This window comes from Panthera tigris, chromosome B3 (genome assembly GCF_018350195.1).
Source record: "Panthera tigris isolate Pti1 chromosome B3, P.tigris_Pti1_mat1.1, whole genome shotgun sequence".
Lineage (NCBI taxonomy): Eukaryota > Metazoa > Chordata > Mammalia > Carnivora > Felidae > Panthera > Panthera tigris.
In genome coordinates, this window is record NC_056665.1 from 59,727,458 (window position 1) to 59,745,997 (window position 18,540).

Consider the following 18,540-nt stretch of genomic DNA (forward strand, 5'->3'; position numbering starts at 1 on the left):
CTTTGAGGTGCTTCAAATACTTAATACTACTTTTTATTTCCCTTCTCAAGATGCCCATTTAAGCTTGGTAAATTCCAAACTGCTACAAAGGTGTTGTTCCCCATCCTGACCTAATTAGTTGTTGACTGAAATAGGTAGTAACACATGGTAAAGAATTCAAACACTATCAAATGTTGTACATTACAAATAAGTCAGTCGGGGCACTTGGGTGGCTCAGTTGGTTAAAGTGTCCAATTCTTGATTTGGGCTCAGGTCAACCTCCCCACCAGCAGCTACTATTACCTGCTTCTCATGCAATCTTCTAGGCATGGCCTATCAGGATTTGGAGTTTTGGACGTGATTTCAATGGTCTCCAGTGATACTGCTCAAATTGGGATCTGCAGACTTCAGGGGTTTCTCATATTCTTAAGATCTGCAAATTCTCTATAAATTTTTTTTAATTCTTTTTAATGTTTACTTATTTTTGAGAGGGAGAGGCAGAGGATGAGCAGGGAAGGGGCAGAGAGAGAGAAGGAGACAGAATCCGAAGCAGGCTCCAGGCTGAGAGCTATCAGCACAGAGCCTGATGCAGGACTTGAACTCATGAATTGTGAGATCATGACCTGAGCTGAAGTCAGACACATAACCGACTGAGCCACCCAGGTATCCCTCTCTATAAAATTTTAAATTTTATTTTCATTTCAATTAAAATGTAAAATTAATGTAACATGCTATAATCTATAAAAGCACCTCATAACTGGACATATAAAGGTAGTGTTCATATTTTCACTTATATTTGGTATTTCATTTCACTGGGTATTTTTAATTAAAGGCCATAATATAACCTACTATGCTATATAAAGTTTCACAGCATTTCAAAAATAGAAAAAAAAGTTGTAGGAGAATGAATTTATTCAACCCATTTTTTTTTAAGTTTACTTCTTTATTTTGAGAGGAGAGAGAGAATGTGAGTGGGGCAGGAGCAGAGAGAGGAGACAGAGAATCCCAAGCAGGCTCTGCCCTGTCAGCATAGAGCCTGACGCAAGGCTCAATGTCAACAACAGTGAGATCATGATCTGAGACGAAATCAAGAGTTGGATGCTTAACTGAGACACCCAGGCACCTCTCAACCCCAATTTTTCACAAACTGTGAAATATCCATACCATAAAACTTACCATTTTAGCCATCTTTAGATGTACAGTTTTGTGGCATTAAGTGCATTTATTTACACTTTGTGCATCTATCACCACCATCCACCCCCAGTTAACTTTCCCAAACTGAAACTCTGTAGCCATTATTCCTCCCCCTTCCCCAACCCCTTGCAACCACCCTTCTATTTCTTGTTTCTATACTTCTGACCAATCTAAGTACTTTCAAAGATTGGAAATAGAATATCTGTCTTTTTATTACTGGCTTTTTCACTTAGCATAGTGTCTCCAAGTTTCATCCATGTTGTAGCATGTAAGAGAATTTCCTTCCTTTTTTTTTTTTCCTTCCTTTTTAAGACTGAAAAATATTGCACTGTATGTTTGCGCCACATTTTGTTTATCCAAATCATCTGTCAAGGGACATGTGAGTTGCTTTTACCCTTGTATTTTTACCTTGGCTATTGTGAATACTAATACTATAAACATGGGTATACAAATATTTGTTTAAGTCCCTTCTTTAACTTCTTCTGAGTGTATACCTAGAAGTGAAATTGTTGTTGGATCATCTGGTAACTCTGTGTTTAATTTTTTTGAGGAGTTACCACATCGTCTTCCACAGGCCTGAACCATTTTACATTCCCACCAGTAATATACAAGGGTTCTAATTTCTCCACAACCTCACCAACACTTGCTATTTTGTTTTTTTGATAAAAGTCATTCTAATGGGTAAGAAGTAGTATCTCATTGTGCTTTTGATTTTCATTTCCCTAATGATCAGCTATATTGATAATCTTTTCATTTGTTTATTGGCCATTGTGTATCTTCCCTGGAGCTTCAACCAACTTTTAATGAACACATACTTATCAAAGGCACAGTGTTAACATATCTAGTTTAAATAGGGAACAAAATCAGAAGTAGTTACTATCCCCAAAGAACTTAACATACTGCATATTTATATTGCGAGTACTGTATTCTGTGGATGCCATCTTTTTTTAAAGTTTTATTTATTTAGGTAATCTCTATACCCCACGTGGGGCTCTAAGTAACAACCCTGAGATCAAGGGTAACATGCTCTTCTAACTGAGCCAGCCAGGTGCGCCCGTGGATGCCATCTGTACATAACAATAAAAGCAGTAATAAATAGGCAAAGAAGAATTTTTCTGTTACTGAATCCACAATAATTTGTTTAGGAATCCACTTAACACAGATTTTAATATCACTGCTAACCATATCTTCCAGTTAATAACTTATGAGGTAACATGACTTAAATGCTTAAGAATCTGTCTTTGGAGGGTGCCTGGGTGGCTCAGTCAGCTAAGTGCCCTACTTGGGTTCAGGTCATGATCTCAAGGTTTGTGAGTTTGAGCCCCACGTCAGGCTCTGTGCTGACAGCTCAGAGTCCTGAGCTTGTTTCAGATTCTGTGTCTTCCTCTCTCTCTGCTCCTCCCCTGCTCTCACTCTGTCTCTCTCTCAAAAAAAAAAAAAAAAAAAAAAAAAAAAAAAAAAAAAAAAAAAAATTTAAAAAAATTTACAATGTCTTTGGGAGGCCAGCCTAACTACTCTGTTAGTGCTATGTGTCCCTTCAGGCTGGATCTATAGCCCCCAGTAAAGCCTTGCCTGTGCCTTTAGGAAAAAAAAAAAAAGAAGTCACCATGAGTTGCCTCATAACTTGCTTGAAATCTTAGGCAAGTTATAATACCTGCCTGTGCCTCAGTTTTCATACCCATAACATGGAGATAACAATTGTGAAGGTTAAATGTTAATGCATGTAAAGCCATGCACATAGCAAGTGCTTGATACATGTAAGCAATTTTTTATTATTACTTTTTAAAAAATATTTTTATGTTTATTTTTATTTTTGAGAGAGAGAGAGAGAGAGAGACACAGCATGAGTGGGGGAGGAGCAGAGAGAGAGGGAGACACAGAACTTGAGGCAGGCTCCAGGCTCGGAGTTGTCAGCACAGAGCCTGATGAGGAGCTCAAACTCACAGTGAACTCACAGACCGCAATATCATGACCTGAGCCGAAGTCAGATGCTTAACCAACTGATCCATCCAGGTGCCCCAGTAATTTTTTATTATTAACACAGATCTACCCAGTTATCAAGTGATGCTCCCATTAAAACTGGAATTCTAAGCAGTGCTTTGGTGGCAGAGTTTTACAAAAGTTCAAGGTCTAATTATTCTGAAACAGCAAACAATACCTTGAATTTATTGGTACCATCTGGTGCAACCTACTTACATGAACAGGCATTCTCCATACTAGACTTACTGAAGTCAAAACAGAATATGCAGCCACATCTGCAGCTGTCATACTATTATTAAACTCAATGTTGGGGATTTAGTTTCAGCACAACAATAGTTATGTCACATTAGATCACTGGTTCTCAGAGGCAATTTTTCCCCATTTGGTAAATATCTGCAGATATTTTTTATTGCTACAACTCAAGGGGTACTACTGGCATCTAGTGGGTGGAGGCCATGAATGCTGCTTAACACCCTATAATGCACAGGCAGGACACAACCCCCAACAAAGAATTATCCAGCCCGAAATGTCAACAATGAGAAAGAAACCAGGCTGAGAAACCGTGCATTAGATTAACGTCATTTTGAGTGCATCCATTTGGTAGTTTTGTTTACTTTGTAAAAATATTTGGTTTTACAGGTTTTTTTTTTAAGAGCAACAAATTGAGTTTACACTCAAATAAAGTTGAGCTTATACTTAGGTTAAGGTGTACGCATATTCAGTATTACAATAAAATGAATTTTGTCAACATTAGGCATTCATGACAATTTTTCCCTTTATTCAAATGTGAAAACACTGCAGAATGTATCAATATTTTCTGTTTTTAGTAGTCTTCTTTTCTTCCACAAATATCTGAACACCTACCAAGTGGCAGATACTGTGCTGGCTACATAGATGAAGAAAACCACTGTAGTCTTCGCTGCTATGGGCAACCTATGTGGGAGAAAGACTATACACAGGTAAAAACTAATATAAACTGTGATAAGTCCTATAAGGGAAATAAGTTGTTGTAAGGGAGAATAATGGCACTTATGCCTTAGGGAGGATACTTAAAGAGATGGTCAGAGAACATTTTTCTGGGGTGACTTTGAAGCTGACACCTTAAGAAGGAAAATATCCAGGGGCACCTGGGTGGCTCAATCTGTTAAGCATCCGACTTCAGCTCAGGCTCTTACCTATGGTTCATGAGTTTGAGCCCCGCATCGAGCTCTGTGCTGACAGCTCAGAGCCTGGAGCCTGCTTCAGGTTTTGTGTCTCCCTCTCTCTCTGACCCTCCCCACTCTCTCTCTCTCTCTCTCAAAAATAAATAATAAGTATTAAAAAAATTTTTTTTTTATAAGGAAAATGGAGACTTGAGACTTTTTTATAAAAAAGAAAGGAAGGCAACTATCCTTCCTATACTTTATCTTTTTACTTCAGTCAAGCACCCACAAATACTTCCTATACAGTTTCTTCCTTTATGCCTGCCATTGTTAGTTTTATAGGGGAAAATAAATAACAAGAGGAATCTGATGTATAGGTTTTATAGAGGAATGTAATTTTTCTGCTCTTCTGCAGCCTATACTGGCAATTCTTATAGGAATAGGCATGACTTTTTCTTAAAGTTTTTATTTAAATTCCAGTTAGTTAACATAAAGTGTAATACTAGTTTCAGGTGTACAATATAAGGACACCCAGTGCTCATCACAAGGGCACTCCATAATCCCCATCACCTATTTAGCCCATCTCCCCACTTCTCTTCCCTCTGGTAACTATCACTTTGTTCTCCATAGTTCAGAATCTGTTGCTTGGTTTGGAATAGGCATGACTGTGATATGACAGTTAGACTCAAATCTTGCCATTACCAGGACTAGCCGCCACAAGTTCTCTGAGCTTCAATTTGCTTTTTTGTAAATAAGGGCTAACAATACCTAAGTTACTAAGTTATTGAAAGGACTGGATAATAAAAAAAAAAAGCAGAAAAGAGTGGTTCAGACACCATAGCCAAGCAGGCCTGAGGTTCAAGACCAAGCTCGCTAATTACTAGCTACCAGATACAGGAAGTTGATCTGTGAAATGGAGATAGGTGATCCTGCAGATTGAATGAGATAATGCATACAGTACCTAGCCCTTCCTCCTTAAACATTTCTGGTTACGTGAAAGCCTCCCTTCCAAATTCTCCTAGTGGAGAAATTTCCAGCGAAAGGAGTAATGAGGGAAACACTCTCATTCATTTTTCAGACAACAAAAGTAGCTGACCTCTTACTATGTTAGGCGCTACGTATTTGGACGAGCTTTCAAAACTCACTTTAAAGCACTGCAAATGGGTGCGTGAAAATGGGTGAAACTCGCCTTACATCCAGTTCCCCAGCAACACGCGCTCAGACACCTCAACCTTAGGCCCGGTCGCGAGCTCCCTCCCCGTCCCGAAGGCGGGGCCCTCCGGCACCGGCCTTCCATCCGCCAGCCTGGGCCCAGCCCTCTCCAGAAGCAGTACCGCGCGCAAAGGCCCCCTCCCGCACTTCCCCCATTACCAGTCTAGGGACACGCCTCCGAATCGCCTCAGCCTCTGCAAGCTCCACCCCCCGCCCTCGCAAACTCCTCCCCCGGGCATTGGCTTGGGTACGCCCATTATGCGCTCGCGAGTTCCCGCTCTCTGAGTCCGACCGTACCTGGAGGCCACTCCGCTTGTTCCACGTGAAAATGGACCCTGGGTATCCGCTCAGAGCCAAGAGTAGTTCGTGGATCATTCCCGCGGCGGATCTCGAGTCCTTATATCCGTCGCCCCCTCCTGCAGCGCCCCTCCAGAGGACCACGGAGGCGAATGCTGCGTTCTGTGCAAGCGCCCAGGCCCCTGGGACAGGCTGTTCGTCCTGAATCCCAAGTGGCAGGACAACTGCGGGAAGAGTGGAAGGGAAAGGGTACGGGATAGGCACGCCGCGTCCCGGAAGTGTGCCGCGCTCGGCTGGGCTCACTCACTCGCTGCTGCAGGGGCTCTGCTGGAGGAGTCTCCGTAGTTGCCCTTGCGCATGCGCCCGAGGCGCCCGAGGCGCCCGTTCGGACTTCCGGTTTGGGAGCTGGACTGGGAGGCTGCAGAGCCGGGTTGGGGCCCGACCCTAAGAGGGTGAGGCAGGCCCGGGGGCAGAAATGCAAGTGGGTTGAGGGTCAGCCCCGAGAGGGAGACGCCCCCACGGGTAGTCGGAGGGTGCTCTCAGGGCGCCTTGGCCTGGTCGGAGGCCTCTGGAGGGACTGTACGACAGCTCCGAGAGTGACCTGGCCGGAGAGAGCGAAGACAAAGAGGCCGGAATCCCGCACCCGCCGCTCTTTGAGCTGAGCCCCACTCCCGCGAACCTCGCAGCCCTCCGAGCCCCTGGCCAGCAACCGAACTCGTCATCAGAAGACCCATTACTACTGCCCTCTCGGACTCCCTGTCTCCACCAACTGTGTGTGACTCCCTACGCCCACCGGCCCTTCTTCAGGAACCAAAACCAGTCCTCCCAATGCGCGAGGTTTCCCGTCAATAATTCCCGAACAGTTGCTGATCGTTTACTTCTGCTGTGAGGGAAAACAAAGACCAGTATTCAGTACTTGATTTTTGTCCCGGGTGGGAACTGGTAGTTGTGGAGTCTGAGGGGGCGGGGAGGATGTAAAGGGCCTCTGGAAGGACTTGCAGAGGTACTGGGAGAGATCAGCCGCGACCCGCTGGACAGGGGCTTTTTGTTGCCTTCAGCAGGATGCTGACTTGCCTTTAGATCCTCTCAAGCTCCAGGTTTCCCATATGGTTCAAACTCAGTTTGCAACATTGGTCAGGGGAGCTAAATGGGATCAGATTTGGGGGGAGGTGGAAGAAGAGCAGACAGTACTTTATTCTCTGCTGCTTCCCGGGGCTGCTGTGGAAGTCACCCAGAAATGCAGCCTTTGAAAGGTCTCTTTCCTTCATGTTCAGTTTTGGCTTGCTATCCTGAAGTTGGTGCTACCTCAGATGGCCATGTGGAGTATATGGGAAAGCAGGCCAGCTCTTGGCGAGACTTTAGACCTATGAGTATATTTCTTCTGATAGTGCCATCTCTCTCTACCCTAGGAAGAAACTCTTCTTACAGTGAGAGACTCATCTGCAGGTGATTCTCCAAGGACATGGGAAAATAGGTGTAAGCCCTCGAACCCTTAAGTGGAGGGGAGCTGCTTTCTGCTGTGAATGATGGCCAAACCCACTCTGAGAGGGAATGGCCCTAACTCTGAGACCTTCCGACAGCGCTTCAGGAGATTTCACTACCAGGAGGTAGCTGGGCCCCGGGAGGCTTTCAGCCAACTCTGGGAACTTTGCTGTCGTTGGCTAAGGCCGGAGGTGCGCACCAAGGAGCAGATTGTAGAATTGTTGGTGCTAGAGCAGTTCCTGACCATCTTACCTGGGGAGATCCAGGATTGGGTACAGGAGCAATGTCCAGAAAGTGGAGAGGAGGCAGTGGCTCTGGTGGAAGATTTAGAAAGAGAGCCTGGAAGACCTGGAAGTTCGGTGAGAAGGGAGGGGGAATTCTAAAGTGTGTGACTGGGAAGGGGCAAGGATAAAGGGCCCAATTAAGATATAGGCAGGTTTAAAGAGGGGCACAATCTCCTTTGGTGATGCTCATTCTTCTGGTCCTGGAACAGGTAACTTTTTCAGATAGAACTTGTCTGGAGATGCTACCTGGGTGTACCTTTGCTACCCTGTCACAATGAGTTATTCATGGTTTAACGGTGTTTTTACTTATGAGGGAAGAAAGGGGAAGTATTTTTTAGCTTGTAGTTGGGTTTACTAATTTCATCTTTTCCTTCTGGAGTTCCAGCTGCTCTAAGCTCATGGAGTAAGAAAGACCCTTGTTCACTGTTAAACCCTCTCCCCTTCCCCCCAACCCTAGCCATGTCCCAAGAGGATGAGCTCTTTTGGGGTATTAAATAATCTCCTCTGGGAGTGCCCCTCATTATAACCTTGCAGTGACAATTAATGGGGGTTGTTTCTAGGTCACAGTCTCTGTGAAGGGGCAGGAAGTGCGCTTGGAGAAGATGACACCCCTGAAATCATCACGAGAGTTATTAAGTGTTCGGCAGGAGTCAGTGGAACCCCAGCCCAGGGGTGTAACCAAGAAAGAGAGGGCAAGAAGCCCAGACCTGAGACCACAGGAGCAGATGAATCCAAAGGAGAAGCTCAGACCTTTTCAAAGGAGCGGTGAGGAGTAGATTCATATGGGAGGATAGGATGCCATTCTAAATTGGGAAGTAGGGTTGGGAATAGTGAGTGGGAAAGGGATTTTAGGAATTGAGTTGAAATTGTAGAGTATGCAGTTGTTGGAGACCTCCTGAAGGTATGTAGTTTAGCCCTCTGTTATAGTATTCTCATATTTCTTCTTGACGAATCTGCCAGAGGATGGCTCCCCAATTTTTTTCAGAATTGGAACTATTTTATTTCCTCTTGGCAATGATGATACTAGGTCAGTATTTTCTAGATAAAAATTCTTTTCTATACTTGAAGGCACAGCCTCCTTTCAGTCATTTTCCTTCTCCAAATTAAACTGTATATTATTTCCTTAAGCTCTTCCCCAGAAGTGCCATTCTTTAAACTTACTAAGTTTTTGTTATTCTCCCTTGGAACCTTTAAGTCTTCCAAATATTATGTTAATTGTGGAGAACTAAATTATATTATTCCAGGGAGGGGCCTGGTAGGTACAGGCAGAATAGGAATTTTACTTTTGAATTTCACTACCTTCTCTTTCAGTATAGCTCAACTAATTATTTGGTGATCATTGTTTACTTGGTAACTCCCAGGACTCTTACAGCTTTCCCATTGTCTTTGTGGCTAGTGCTTATTGTTGTACCTGATTTTGTAGAACTCGTTTTTCTTCTTTATACTTGGTTGAACTCCATTTTTTTGTTTTTTGTTTTTTTAATCATTTAACTTGAGGTTGTTTTGAATTCTGATCTTATCGTCTAAGATGCTAGCCTTCTCAGCAGTTTGTAAGGGCCTGTTTAGTAATTCAGATGCAATTCTACATAGAGACTTGCAGAATTAATCAGTTATTGAACACCTACATGTATTCTAATGCCTTGCAAGGTACTCTGCAATAAGCAAAGGTGCCTATTCTCAAAGAGCTTATGGTGTGATTGAAAGCAAATATGTGTTCAACTTAACTGTATTGAAACCATGCCAGACAATGACTTGTTACTCAAGTTGTGTGAGTACAATAGGGGTTTGGCAGAGTGGGCGATGAGGGAGGGCAGTAGGGAAGGCTAATGGGGGGCTTTGGCAAATATAGCTTCTCATAGAATGGGTTCCATTTGGATAGGAGGGACTTAAAGGAAAGGCACAAAGTGATGAATAAATGTATGCTGCATTCTGGAGGGGAGTCTGATATGAATGGATAGTGCGTGGTAGGCATTCAGGTTAAGGTTCAACAGTATAGTGTTTGAACTGAGGAAGCAAGAACCTGGAGTCAGGCAGGACAGTGACTGTTGCAGTTATCTGGGTGTGAGAGGATAAGGAGTCTAGACTTGGATGGTGGCCGGAGGAACAGAGGACATACTAAAGTGAAAAACTTTTAGAACTTGGTGATAGTGTGAAGGAAATGGATGAGTTGAAGTCCCACCTGCCCCCCTTCACGCCTGCTCCTCTCTCTCTTGAGTTTAGTTTTCTAGCCCCAAGCAGAGAACTTACAGGAGACAGGAGGTGCCTGTTCCCAGGAGTGTCAAGACCTGCCTGTAAGTGGTGAGGAAGGCTAGGGAGCAACATGGAGCATAACTGTTTGCTCTGAACACGCAAACAGAACCTTTTCCTCTCTTGTCACCCTGCACTGGAAAATATTCTCATTGTTTGAGGTTTTGTGTACTTTCTCCAACCCACTGAACTTTCTGAAAATACTTCCTTAGACACTTTCTTTATAAAAGCCTCTTGGATTAAAAAAAAAAAAAGGCAGATCTGAACTCAGAGGTGTTTTTATGATCAATCCAAATTATGATATCCTTTGTTTGCTTCCCTGCAAGCAGGATTTCCATTTCCTAAATCCGGTGTGGTCTCCAGATTGGAGCAAGGAGAGCCATTGGTCCCTGCTCTGGGCTCCAAGGAGAAGGAACTTTCAAGAGGCAGTCACACAGGAGATAGACAAATGCATGCTGATCTGTTATCATCCAAGAGAGAGAGAAGGACCTGGGTGGAACAGGATCACTGGGGCTTTGAGGATGAGAAGGTAGCAGGTGTGCACTGGGGCTATGAAGAGACCAGAACTCTCCTTGCAATTCTCAGTCAGACTGAGTTTTATGAGGCTCTCCGAAACTGTCACCGAAACAGCCAAGTGTATGGAGCTGTGGCTGAGCGGCTCCGGGAGTTTGGCTTCCTTCGGACCCTCGAACAATGTCGGACCAAGTTCAAAGGTCTCCAGAAGAGTTATAGGAAAGTCAAGAGTGGTCACCCACCTGAGACCTGCCCCTTCTTTGAAGAGATGGAAGCCCTGATGAGTGCCCAGGTTATTGCCTTGCCCAGTAATGGCTTGGAAGAGAGAGCCTGTTACTCTGGCCTGGTGGGCAGTGATGCTGAGACTGAAGAGCCAGGGCAGGGGGGTTGGCAGCATGAGGGAGCAGAAGAGGCCATGGCTGAAGAGTCTGACAGTGATGAAATGGTCCAGGAAGCCACCCCTCAAGACCCCGACAACTTGACTGCACCTGTTCTTTTTCGAAGCCCAAGTGGTAAGAAGTTTTCCTTTAGGGGGTTCTGTGGTTAGATCTGAGGAGTTATGGGACTGAATGTGCAGTCAGCAGGTTTAATGTCACCTGTCGGCTTTGTCACTTAAACAGAACAAAGAGGTACCTTCTCAGTTCTATCTGTATTTCATTCTCTTTTGTGGGAAAATTAGATAATAGTAAGTAGGGAATAATTTTAGATATTTTAAAGAAGTACACTTAGAAAATTCTAGAGAGCTCTTAAAAAGAATATCATTCCTGGGGCCCCTGGCTGGCTCAGTCAGTGGCGCATGTGGACTCTTCATCTTGGGGTCATGAGTTCAAGCCCCACATTGGGCATGGAGCCTACTTTAAAAAAAAAAAAAGTATCATTTCTTCCATTTCCTTATTAAAATGTATTTTTTTTCCTGATTATAAAATAATTTACTGGTGAGAAAAACTCAGAACTATATTAGCTTTAAGGAGAATATTTACTGAGCACCTTACACAAACTGGTGTTTTATCTTTTATTTCCCCACTTCTCAATGTCAATTTATTATGTGTTCCTTTCTACATAGCCTAGCCTAGAGAAGGACTGCCTGAAGTTAGAAACGTTTTCTAAGACTCCTCTATGAGATTTGCAACACACATAGTAAGAAATCTTGTTTTAACACTTTGTTGAAATATTATTTGCCTATGGAACTGTTTTTAAGTGTTATTTATTACTGTTGATATAAGTTATATAACTATGTTGTTATGGAAAGAGCACCGAAATATGAGTCAGGAGGCCTTGTTTCTAATCTTGACCACTCATCACCTAGGCGACCTTAGTTATCTGACCATTTCAAAGTTTGTTTCCTCACATGTAAAATGGGGCATGGCAGCAGGACTACATCTGTAAAATTGCAGTTTCACTGTGAAGTGATTTTTTTCCTTTCATTTTTCTACTATATGTGTTACTTCGTGTTCTACTCTTGTCTTCCTATCTTCCACTTTTTCCTTTCTCAAAATCTTTCATTCTTTTTGTCACTGGAGTAAGTGCAGGTAAACCACAGATGTGGCACATGTGCTAGCTGCTATTTTCATTATCTTTGTTCTTTTCATCTTTTTCCACTTTTTCTGTTTTTCAATTCTTTCCCCCACTCCTTTACCTGCAGTAAGCGGAGGATAATGGAAGCAATGTCCTCTCCAGTTGGCTGGCCAGTGGGAGGAAGACTCTGTGAATCTCCTTTCCCTCTACTGTGGGGACCTTCAGGGAGCAGAGTCTGTAATCATACTGAAGTAATATTAGCCCAAGGCAGGGCGGGGGGGGGGGGGGGGGGGGGGGAGTGCAGCACTAGTAAATGTTCAGGACAGGAGATGCTGTCTGCGCTGCTTCCTTCTTTCTGGCTTCCAACCAGTCCTTCAGTCTTAAGGATAATAAGGTGCATTACTATCAGGTCTTCTCTTGTACCCTTCAGGTCTTTGCTGTTACTAGGCTTGCATTTTTGAGACCGTGGCAAATGAAGAAGGGTCCTAATAGGGATTACGCAAGTGTGAAAGTGTGAAAGAGACTGTTCTTTGGGGTCTTGAGTCATTCTTTGGAAAACTTAATTCATAAGGAAGTAGAGCTGGTGGAAAAAGAATGATCTGAGAAGTTAGGGATGACTCATGACAGTGATTGACTGGGTCTTATTCCTTTGACCAGTTATTTTCTAGTTAGGATCAGAATTCCAGAGAATCCCCATACTAGAAGAATGGGGAAAGGCATCCTGTACTCTTGACTCAGTGTATGTAATGACTGTTTCAGTGATCTGGTGGAAAGGTTTGTTTGTTTAACAGAGAGGGAGGGAGGGAGAGAGAGAGAGAGAGAGAGAGAAAATCCCATGCTGACAGTGCAGAGTGGGAAGCAGGGCTCAAGCTCACAAACCGTAAGATCATGACCTGAACTGTAGTCGGGTGCTTAACTGACTGAGCCACCCAGGCATCCTCCTTTTTTAATGGCTAAACAGAATGTAGGAATAAAGGTCCCTGTGAAATTGCTATACAGTATAGAGAAGCAAAACATTCTATAATGAGTTTGTATAGATTTGGGAAACGTGAAGTGTTTTTATTTTTTCACCTAGAAGCCCAAGCTTAGGTGATTTTTCATCATGCACTTGATAGGGCTGAGGAATTAAGGCTATAAAGCCTGCATTAAGTGGTGCTGAAATTTCTTTTCTGGTGGCAGGTGTACACTGGGGTTATGAAGAGACGAAGACTTACCTTGCAATTCTTAGTGAGACTCAGTTCTACGAAGCCCTCCAGAACTGTCACCGCAACAGCCAGTTGTATGGAGCAGTGGCTGAGCGGTTATGGGAATATGGATTCCTTAGGACACCAGAGCAGTGTCGGACCAAGTTTAAAAGCCTACAAACCAGCTATCGGAAAGTCAAGAATGGCCAAGCACCAGAGACCTGTCCATTCTTTGAAGAAATGGATGCTTTGGTGAGTGCCAGGGTTGTTGCCCCATCCAGTGATGGCCAGGAAGAGGAGACCACCTCTTGCCCCATCCAGGAGGTCAATGAGACTGAAGCTGAGAAGCAAGCTGAGGTGGCAGAAGAGACCATAGAAGAAGATTCTGAGGATGATGAAGAGGATACTGAGGTACCCTTAGAGGTTGTCATGACCCGTGCTCCAGTCTTATTCCAGAGTCCCAGTGGTAAGATCCTTTTACTTTTTTTTCTTTTAATTTTTTTTTTTAGTGTTCATTTATTTTTGAGAGAGAGAGAGACAGAGACAGAGCGTGAGCGGGGTAGGGGCAGAGAGACAGACAGAGAGGGAGACACAGAATTTGAAGCAGGCTCCAGGCTCTGAGCTGTCAGCAGAGCCTGACATGGGGCTCAAACTCACAAGCCGTGAGATCATGACCTGAGCTGAAGTTGGACACCCAACCGACTGAGCCACCCAGGTGCCCCAATCCTTTTACTTCTTAAGATTTAAGTAGCAAAGGGGAGGCAGTGGGATTTAGGAGAAAAATCCACAAACTGAAAACCAGAAGACTGGCCTCTATACCCAGCTCTCATGAATTCTTCTTGTGACCGCTTTATCTCTTCTCCATGTTTCCTTCTTATTAAAACAGCTCAGAGGGTATATAAATGATTCACCTGACTTGCCTTCTCATACTACAGCATCAATCTGATGGCTGCAGACTTTATAAATTTGCTGTCTACATCTGAGCTGTTAGACAGTTTACCTAGCAGGGCATATGAAAGCTAACATCTCCCAAATAGCATGCTGTATACTCATAGTGCAATGAAGTTGATTTTAAAGTTCATTCTTATTAATGCTTTTTCCTCTAGTTCCACTATGTATTACCAGTTATATATCTGCTTTATTCACACATATGAAAACCTGATAACCTCTTTCTTCAGATACAGCTGGGCAAAAGTCTATGATTCCTGAGGGAATTGACCCTTTGAATCTTAACTGCTGTGTCAGAAAAAGAAATATTTCACTATGGCTTCCCTCCTTGTGGGAAGAATAATTCTGATTTTGGAGTCATACATGTACGTGAATCTGCATTCTCATGTCCATTAGTCAGCCGAGTGACTCAGAGCGAGTTATTTAACCCTGTAAGTTTGCTTATATATTAAGACCTACCTTATTAAGATTGACATAAACGAGGTACTATGGTGAAGCACCTAGCACAGTGCTTAGGCACATAGTAAGTATTTAATAAGTAATAATTTTCTTTTCCAAAAGTTCTTTAGATCTGCATTCCTCAAGGGTGTTCTGTGGAGCATTATGTCCATGGGGATATTAGTATGTTCCACTAAAAAATGCCTTCTACGTTTAGGAAATGCTTGATTACTCTCCTTGGAGGCTCACAGTACATACTCACATATTTAAGGTTTTGAGGTTAAACTGAATCTAACAAATCTCTATCTCATGGGGCATCTCATAAGACTGGGCTCCTGGGTAGAAATACTGTCTTTCAGGGGTACATAAGCAGGCTGACACTCAGTATTTCTTTGCTCTCAGAGAATTTGGGATCCAGAATTTATCTGAAACATCTGAAAATTCAAAGTCCATTCACAAACTGAAAATCTGCAAGTATCTACAAATTCACATAACCTGGACCTGGGAAGCCTGGTGTTTGGTTCTTAGAAGAATATTAAAGGGGTGTCTGGGTGGCTCAGTCAGTTAAGCATCCAACTTTGGCTCAGGTCATGATCTCACAGCTCAATGAGTTTGAGCCCCTCTGAGCTGTCAGCACAGAGCCCGGAGCCTGCTTTGGATTCTGTGTTTCCCTCTGTCTCTGCCCCTTTCTCACTTGTGCTCTCTCTCTCTCAAAAATAAACATTAAAAAAAATTTAAAAAATTTTTAAAAATGTATTAAAAGCTTAGCTTGGACATTAGAGTAGTGCTTTTGGAACATTACATGATTATTTTTCCATGGGAAAAGAGAATGTTTTAGGGAGATACTTTCTGGCAAAATTTCTCTCTCAGAAAGCCTTCTGTTCTTTGAAAGACACCAAATATTTTTCTACTCTGTTTTTATTCTCAACATAAAGGAATTTGAGGGGAAGGGGACTCATGTAGCTCTTTTGGATATAGGTGTTTCTCAGGGTTTTCCTGGGCATTTATGGACATATCTTAAAGCTGGTAAGTTTTACTTGTTATACTGAGAGGATTTTCTGAAGATCGTGGGTATCCAGGGAGAGTTAAAAGAATATATTAATCAGTCCCTGTAATAGATGAGAAGCATGTGATAGGTTACTAACTAGAGGAGTAAAAAATTGGAATTTTAATTGATAGTAGTCATTTGGGATCTAGTCCTTCCTAATTTTTACCTTTAATAATCTAATGTGATACTTGCCTAAACCCTGGCACGTAATATTGAAGAAATGGATAACTTCTAAAATTCTATTTTCATATCAGGTTTTGAGGCTGGATTTGATAACGAAGAGAATGTAAAACGAGATATTTCTGAGGAAGTACAACTACATAGGACATTACTTGCAAGGTCAGAAAGGAAAGTTCCCTGGCATCTTAATCAGGGTAAAGGCAGTGACACTGAATGTAGATCAGAACGACAGTGGGAAAAGATCCCAGGGGAGAGAAGAGGAAAATCAACACTCCCAGAAAGGAGTTTAGGTAAAGTTCTAAATCATCAGAAACCTTATTTGGGAGAGAGACCCTATAAATATCTCAGATACGGCAAAAGCTTTGGTCCGAACTCCCAGCTCATGCATCAGATATCCCATCAAGTGGAAAATCCATATAAATGTGCTGACTGTGGGAAAAGCTTCAGTAGGAGTGCACGCCTCATTAGACACCGGAGAATCCACACTGGAGAGAAACCTTATAAATGTCTTGACTGTGGGAAAAGTTTCCGTGACAGTTCAAATTTCATCACCCATAGGAGAATCCACACAGGAGAGAAACCGTATCAATGTGGTGAGTGTGGGAAACGCTTCAATCAGAGCTCAAGCCTTATAATTCACCAGCGAACCCACACAGGAGAAAAGCCCTATCAATGTGAAGAGTGTGGAAAAAGCTTCAACAACAGTTCTCATTTCAGTGCACATCGGAGGATACATACAGGAGAGAGACCCCATGTGTGTCCTGACTGTGGAAAGAGTTTCAGTAAGAGTTCTGACTTACGTGCACATCATAGAACCCACACAGGAGAGAAGCCCTATGGGTGTCGTGATTGTGGCAAGTGCTTTAGTAAAAGCTCTGCTCTTAATAAGCACCGAGAAATCCATACACGAGAAAAACTTCTGTCACAGTCGGCACCTAAGTAAGCTCCTGAGAATTTAAAGAAAAGAAATATATCAAAATGGTTGGAAAAAGTCTGCCAATAGTGAGATCCATCTCCTATTCTCTGCCCAACTAACTTAGGAAACACTCTAGGATTTACCCCACCCTTTGTTCCTATGTTTTTCCTGGATCTATGAATTCCCAACGCAGTCATCTTAAGAATGAGAGGATGATTTCAGTCCCTCTCCTTGCCTGTATTTGAAACGACAGATGACACCTTTACCTCTCAGTGCCTATGTTGTTCCCTTAATAGACAGGACTAGGTAGTAGATCCTATAGTTTTGATATATACCCTTATTTATTCATCCTGTTATTCAGCTGTATTTCAACTGGAAAAACTTATCACAGCACCATTTCAGGGAGAAGTTGTGAGACTTTTCTAATTGAGTGGGTCTAGCTCTTTATATAGTAAAGGAAATGCAAGTAAGAATGGCTCTTCGTGTTCACATAAGCCTGTGCTCAGAATGACATTTGTCATGCACACTTCATTTACCTTACACGAGAATTTAATGTCCACCTTGACTCTGACCTATTAAAGAATTTGTCAAAAGCCTAGGTGTCTATATGGGGAAACATTGTAAACCTTGTATAAATATTGAGTTATGAACCCTGAATTTCTTAGTTTCTTCCAAGTCTTAGATGTTCTCGAATAGAGTAATATTTAGAGCATCTAGTTTGATCTTTTTTTCTTCTTCCATCTCATCTGAATTTCATCTATCTCTTGTCCAGACGTGCAAAGAGCAAGACAGCTGGATATGTTGAGAGAGAAAGCAGTTAAAGCTGCCAGTAGGGAATTGGCTGTGTTCCACACACTCCAGACACCTAGTTTAGTGTTATGTACCCCATGGGCGCTTAATACTAACCTGCACTGAGCAGAAGCCACTGCCATGTTCCCATGGATTAGGAAACAGACCACTTTGTGCCAACAACTCTAGCCTAATGGCAGGGAGGACAGATTATTTTTGGTCATTGGAGTTGCCAATACTTGCACACATGCACACGCACACATCCAACTGTACACACCTATTTTTAGAAGCTCTCAAACACAAGTATAATTCTGATCTATGTATAACCAAATAGTATTGAAATTAATTGCCCATATATTCATAGTAGAGCACAAGGTAAACAGATTCTGTCCTTGTCCTTACAGTCTAAAACAGATGACACTGACATGGACAAACAATAAATGCACATGTAGAGCTGCAACAGTTTTAGAGAAATCTAGAAATATAGTAACATTATGCATAAATGTTAAGATCTAATGCATTATAGTTTTCTATAAGAAAAATCTGGGAGGTATTTTTTTCTCTTTATTCAGGAAGGCTTCATGAAACAGCAAGTGTTTAAAGGAAGGAGGGTTACTAGGTAAATTAGAGTGGGATAAACTTTCCAAAATAAATCACAAAACTGAGTTCTGAGTGGGTGAGAAATGGGAAAATTGGGGAACAAGGTATTATGATAGAAGAAACACCAGTCTAAAGCAGTGCCTCAGGATCTGAGATGGTTTAGTTAAGTGTGCTAGAATGTTTCTGAAAATGAGAGATTACTGTCTTTAGTATATTTATGTGTAGTTGTGTGTAAAAAGCACCGGTTGGTGTATCAGCAGATATGAATTCTGGTTCCAGATGTCTTGTGTGTAAGTCAACCTGTTTGTATCCATCTCCCTTTCTGTAAATCAGAATAACGTTTACACCTTAATCTGCCTCTCAGGGATACCATGTTAATAAAAAATTATGTCTATAAAGTACCCAGTGTTTCTTTCTGGTGTTTCCCCCCCCCCCACCCCCCAAACGTACATGTGCAAGTTATTAAGTTGTTGCTGCGAGGAAAAGATACATTTTTACCTGCTTTTTTAAAGCTCCCTATGTGGGCATACTAGAAATATGCCTGTTTGAATCTTTATGTTCTAGACTGAGAAACAAATTAGGAAGTGGTAAA

The 18,540-nt window shown here is 42.5% G+C and overlaps 2 protein-coding genes across 9 annotated transcripts in view; one reads left to right on the top strand and one right to left on the bottom strand.

The window, feature by feature from the left end:
* The window catches only part of TUBGCP4 (tubulin gamma complex associated protein 4), a 35,258-nt gene extending 29,182 nt beyond the window's left edge, over positions 1 to 6,076 (bottom strand). For 2 of the 4 annotated variants that reach the window (XR_006218647.1, XM_042989021.1), the window contains exon 1: positions 5,805 to 6,072. Coding sequence is in view for 3 of the 4 variants with exons in the window: in XM_042989021.1 (XP_042844955.1) it covers positions 5,805 to 5,882 (78 nt within the window). In the remaining variant the exon portion in view is untranslated. Of the gene's footprint in view, positions 1 to 282; positions 459 to 5,804 lie in introns of those variants that run through there. The other 2 variants (XM_042989022.1, XM_042989023.1) reach the window with 2 other exon arrangements.
* A 22-nt stretch (positions 6,077 to 6,098) lies between these two features.
* ZSCAN29 (zinc finger and SCAN domain containing 29) lies at positions 6,099 to 18,358 on the top strand. Of its 5 annotated transcripts, none has more exons than XM_007081731.3 (6): positions 6,099 to 6,716; positions 7,214 to 7,645; positions 8,131 to 8,335; positions 10,147 to 10,842; positions 13,025 to 13,495; positions 15,718 to 18,358. In XM_007081731.3, the coding sequence occupies exons 2-6, from the start codon at positions 7,328 to 7,330 to the stop codon at positions 16,584 to 16,586; spliced, it is 2,559 nt and encodes an 852-aa protein (XP_007081793.2). In that variant the 5' UTR covers positions 6,099 to 6,716; positions 7,214 to 7,327; the 3' UTR covers positions 16,587 to 18,358. The 5 variants fall into 5 exon arrangements, with proteins under 5 accessions (XP_007081793.2, XP_007081794.2, XP_042844953.1 ...); XM_007081732.3 differs by having other exon boundaries at positions 6,099 to 6,689; XM_042989019.1 differs by having other exon boundaries at positions 6,099 to 6,641.
* Positions 18,359 to 18,540: the final 182 nt, after the last annotated feature.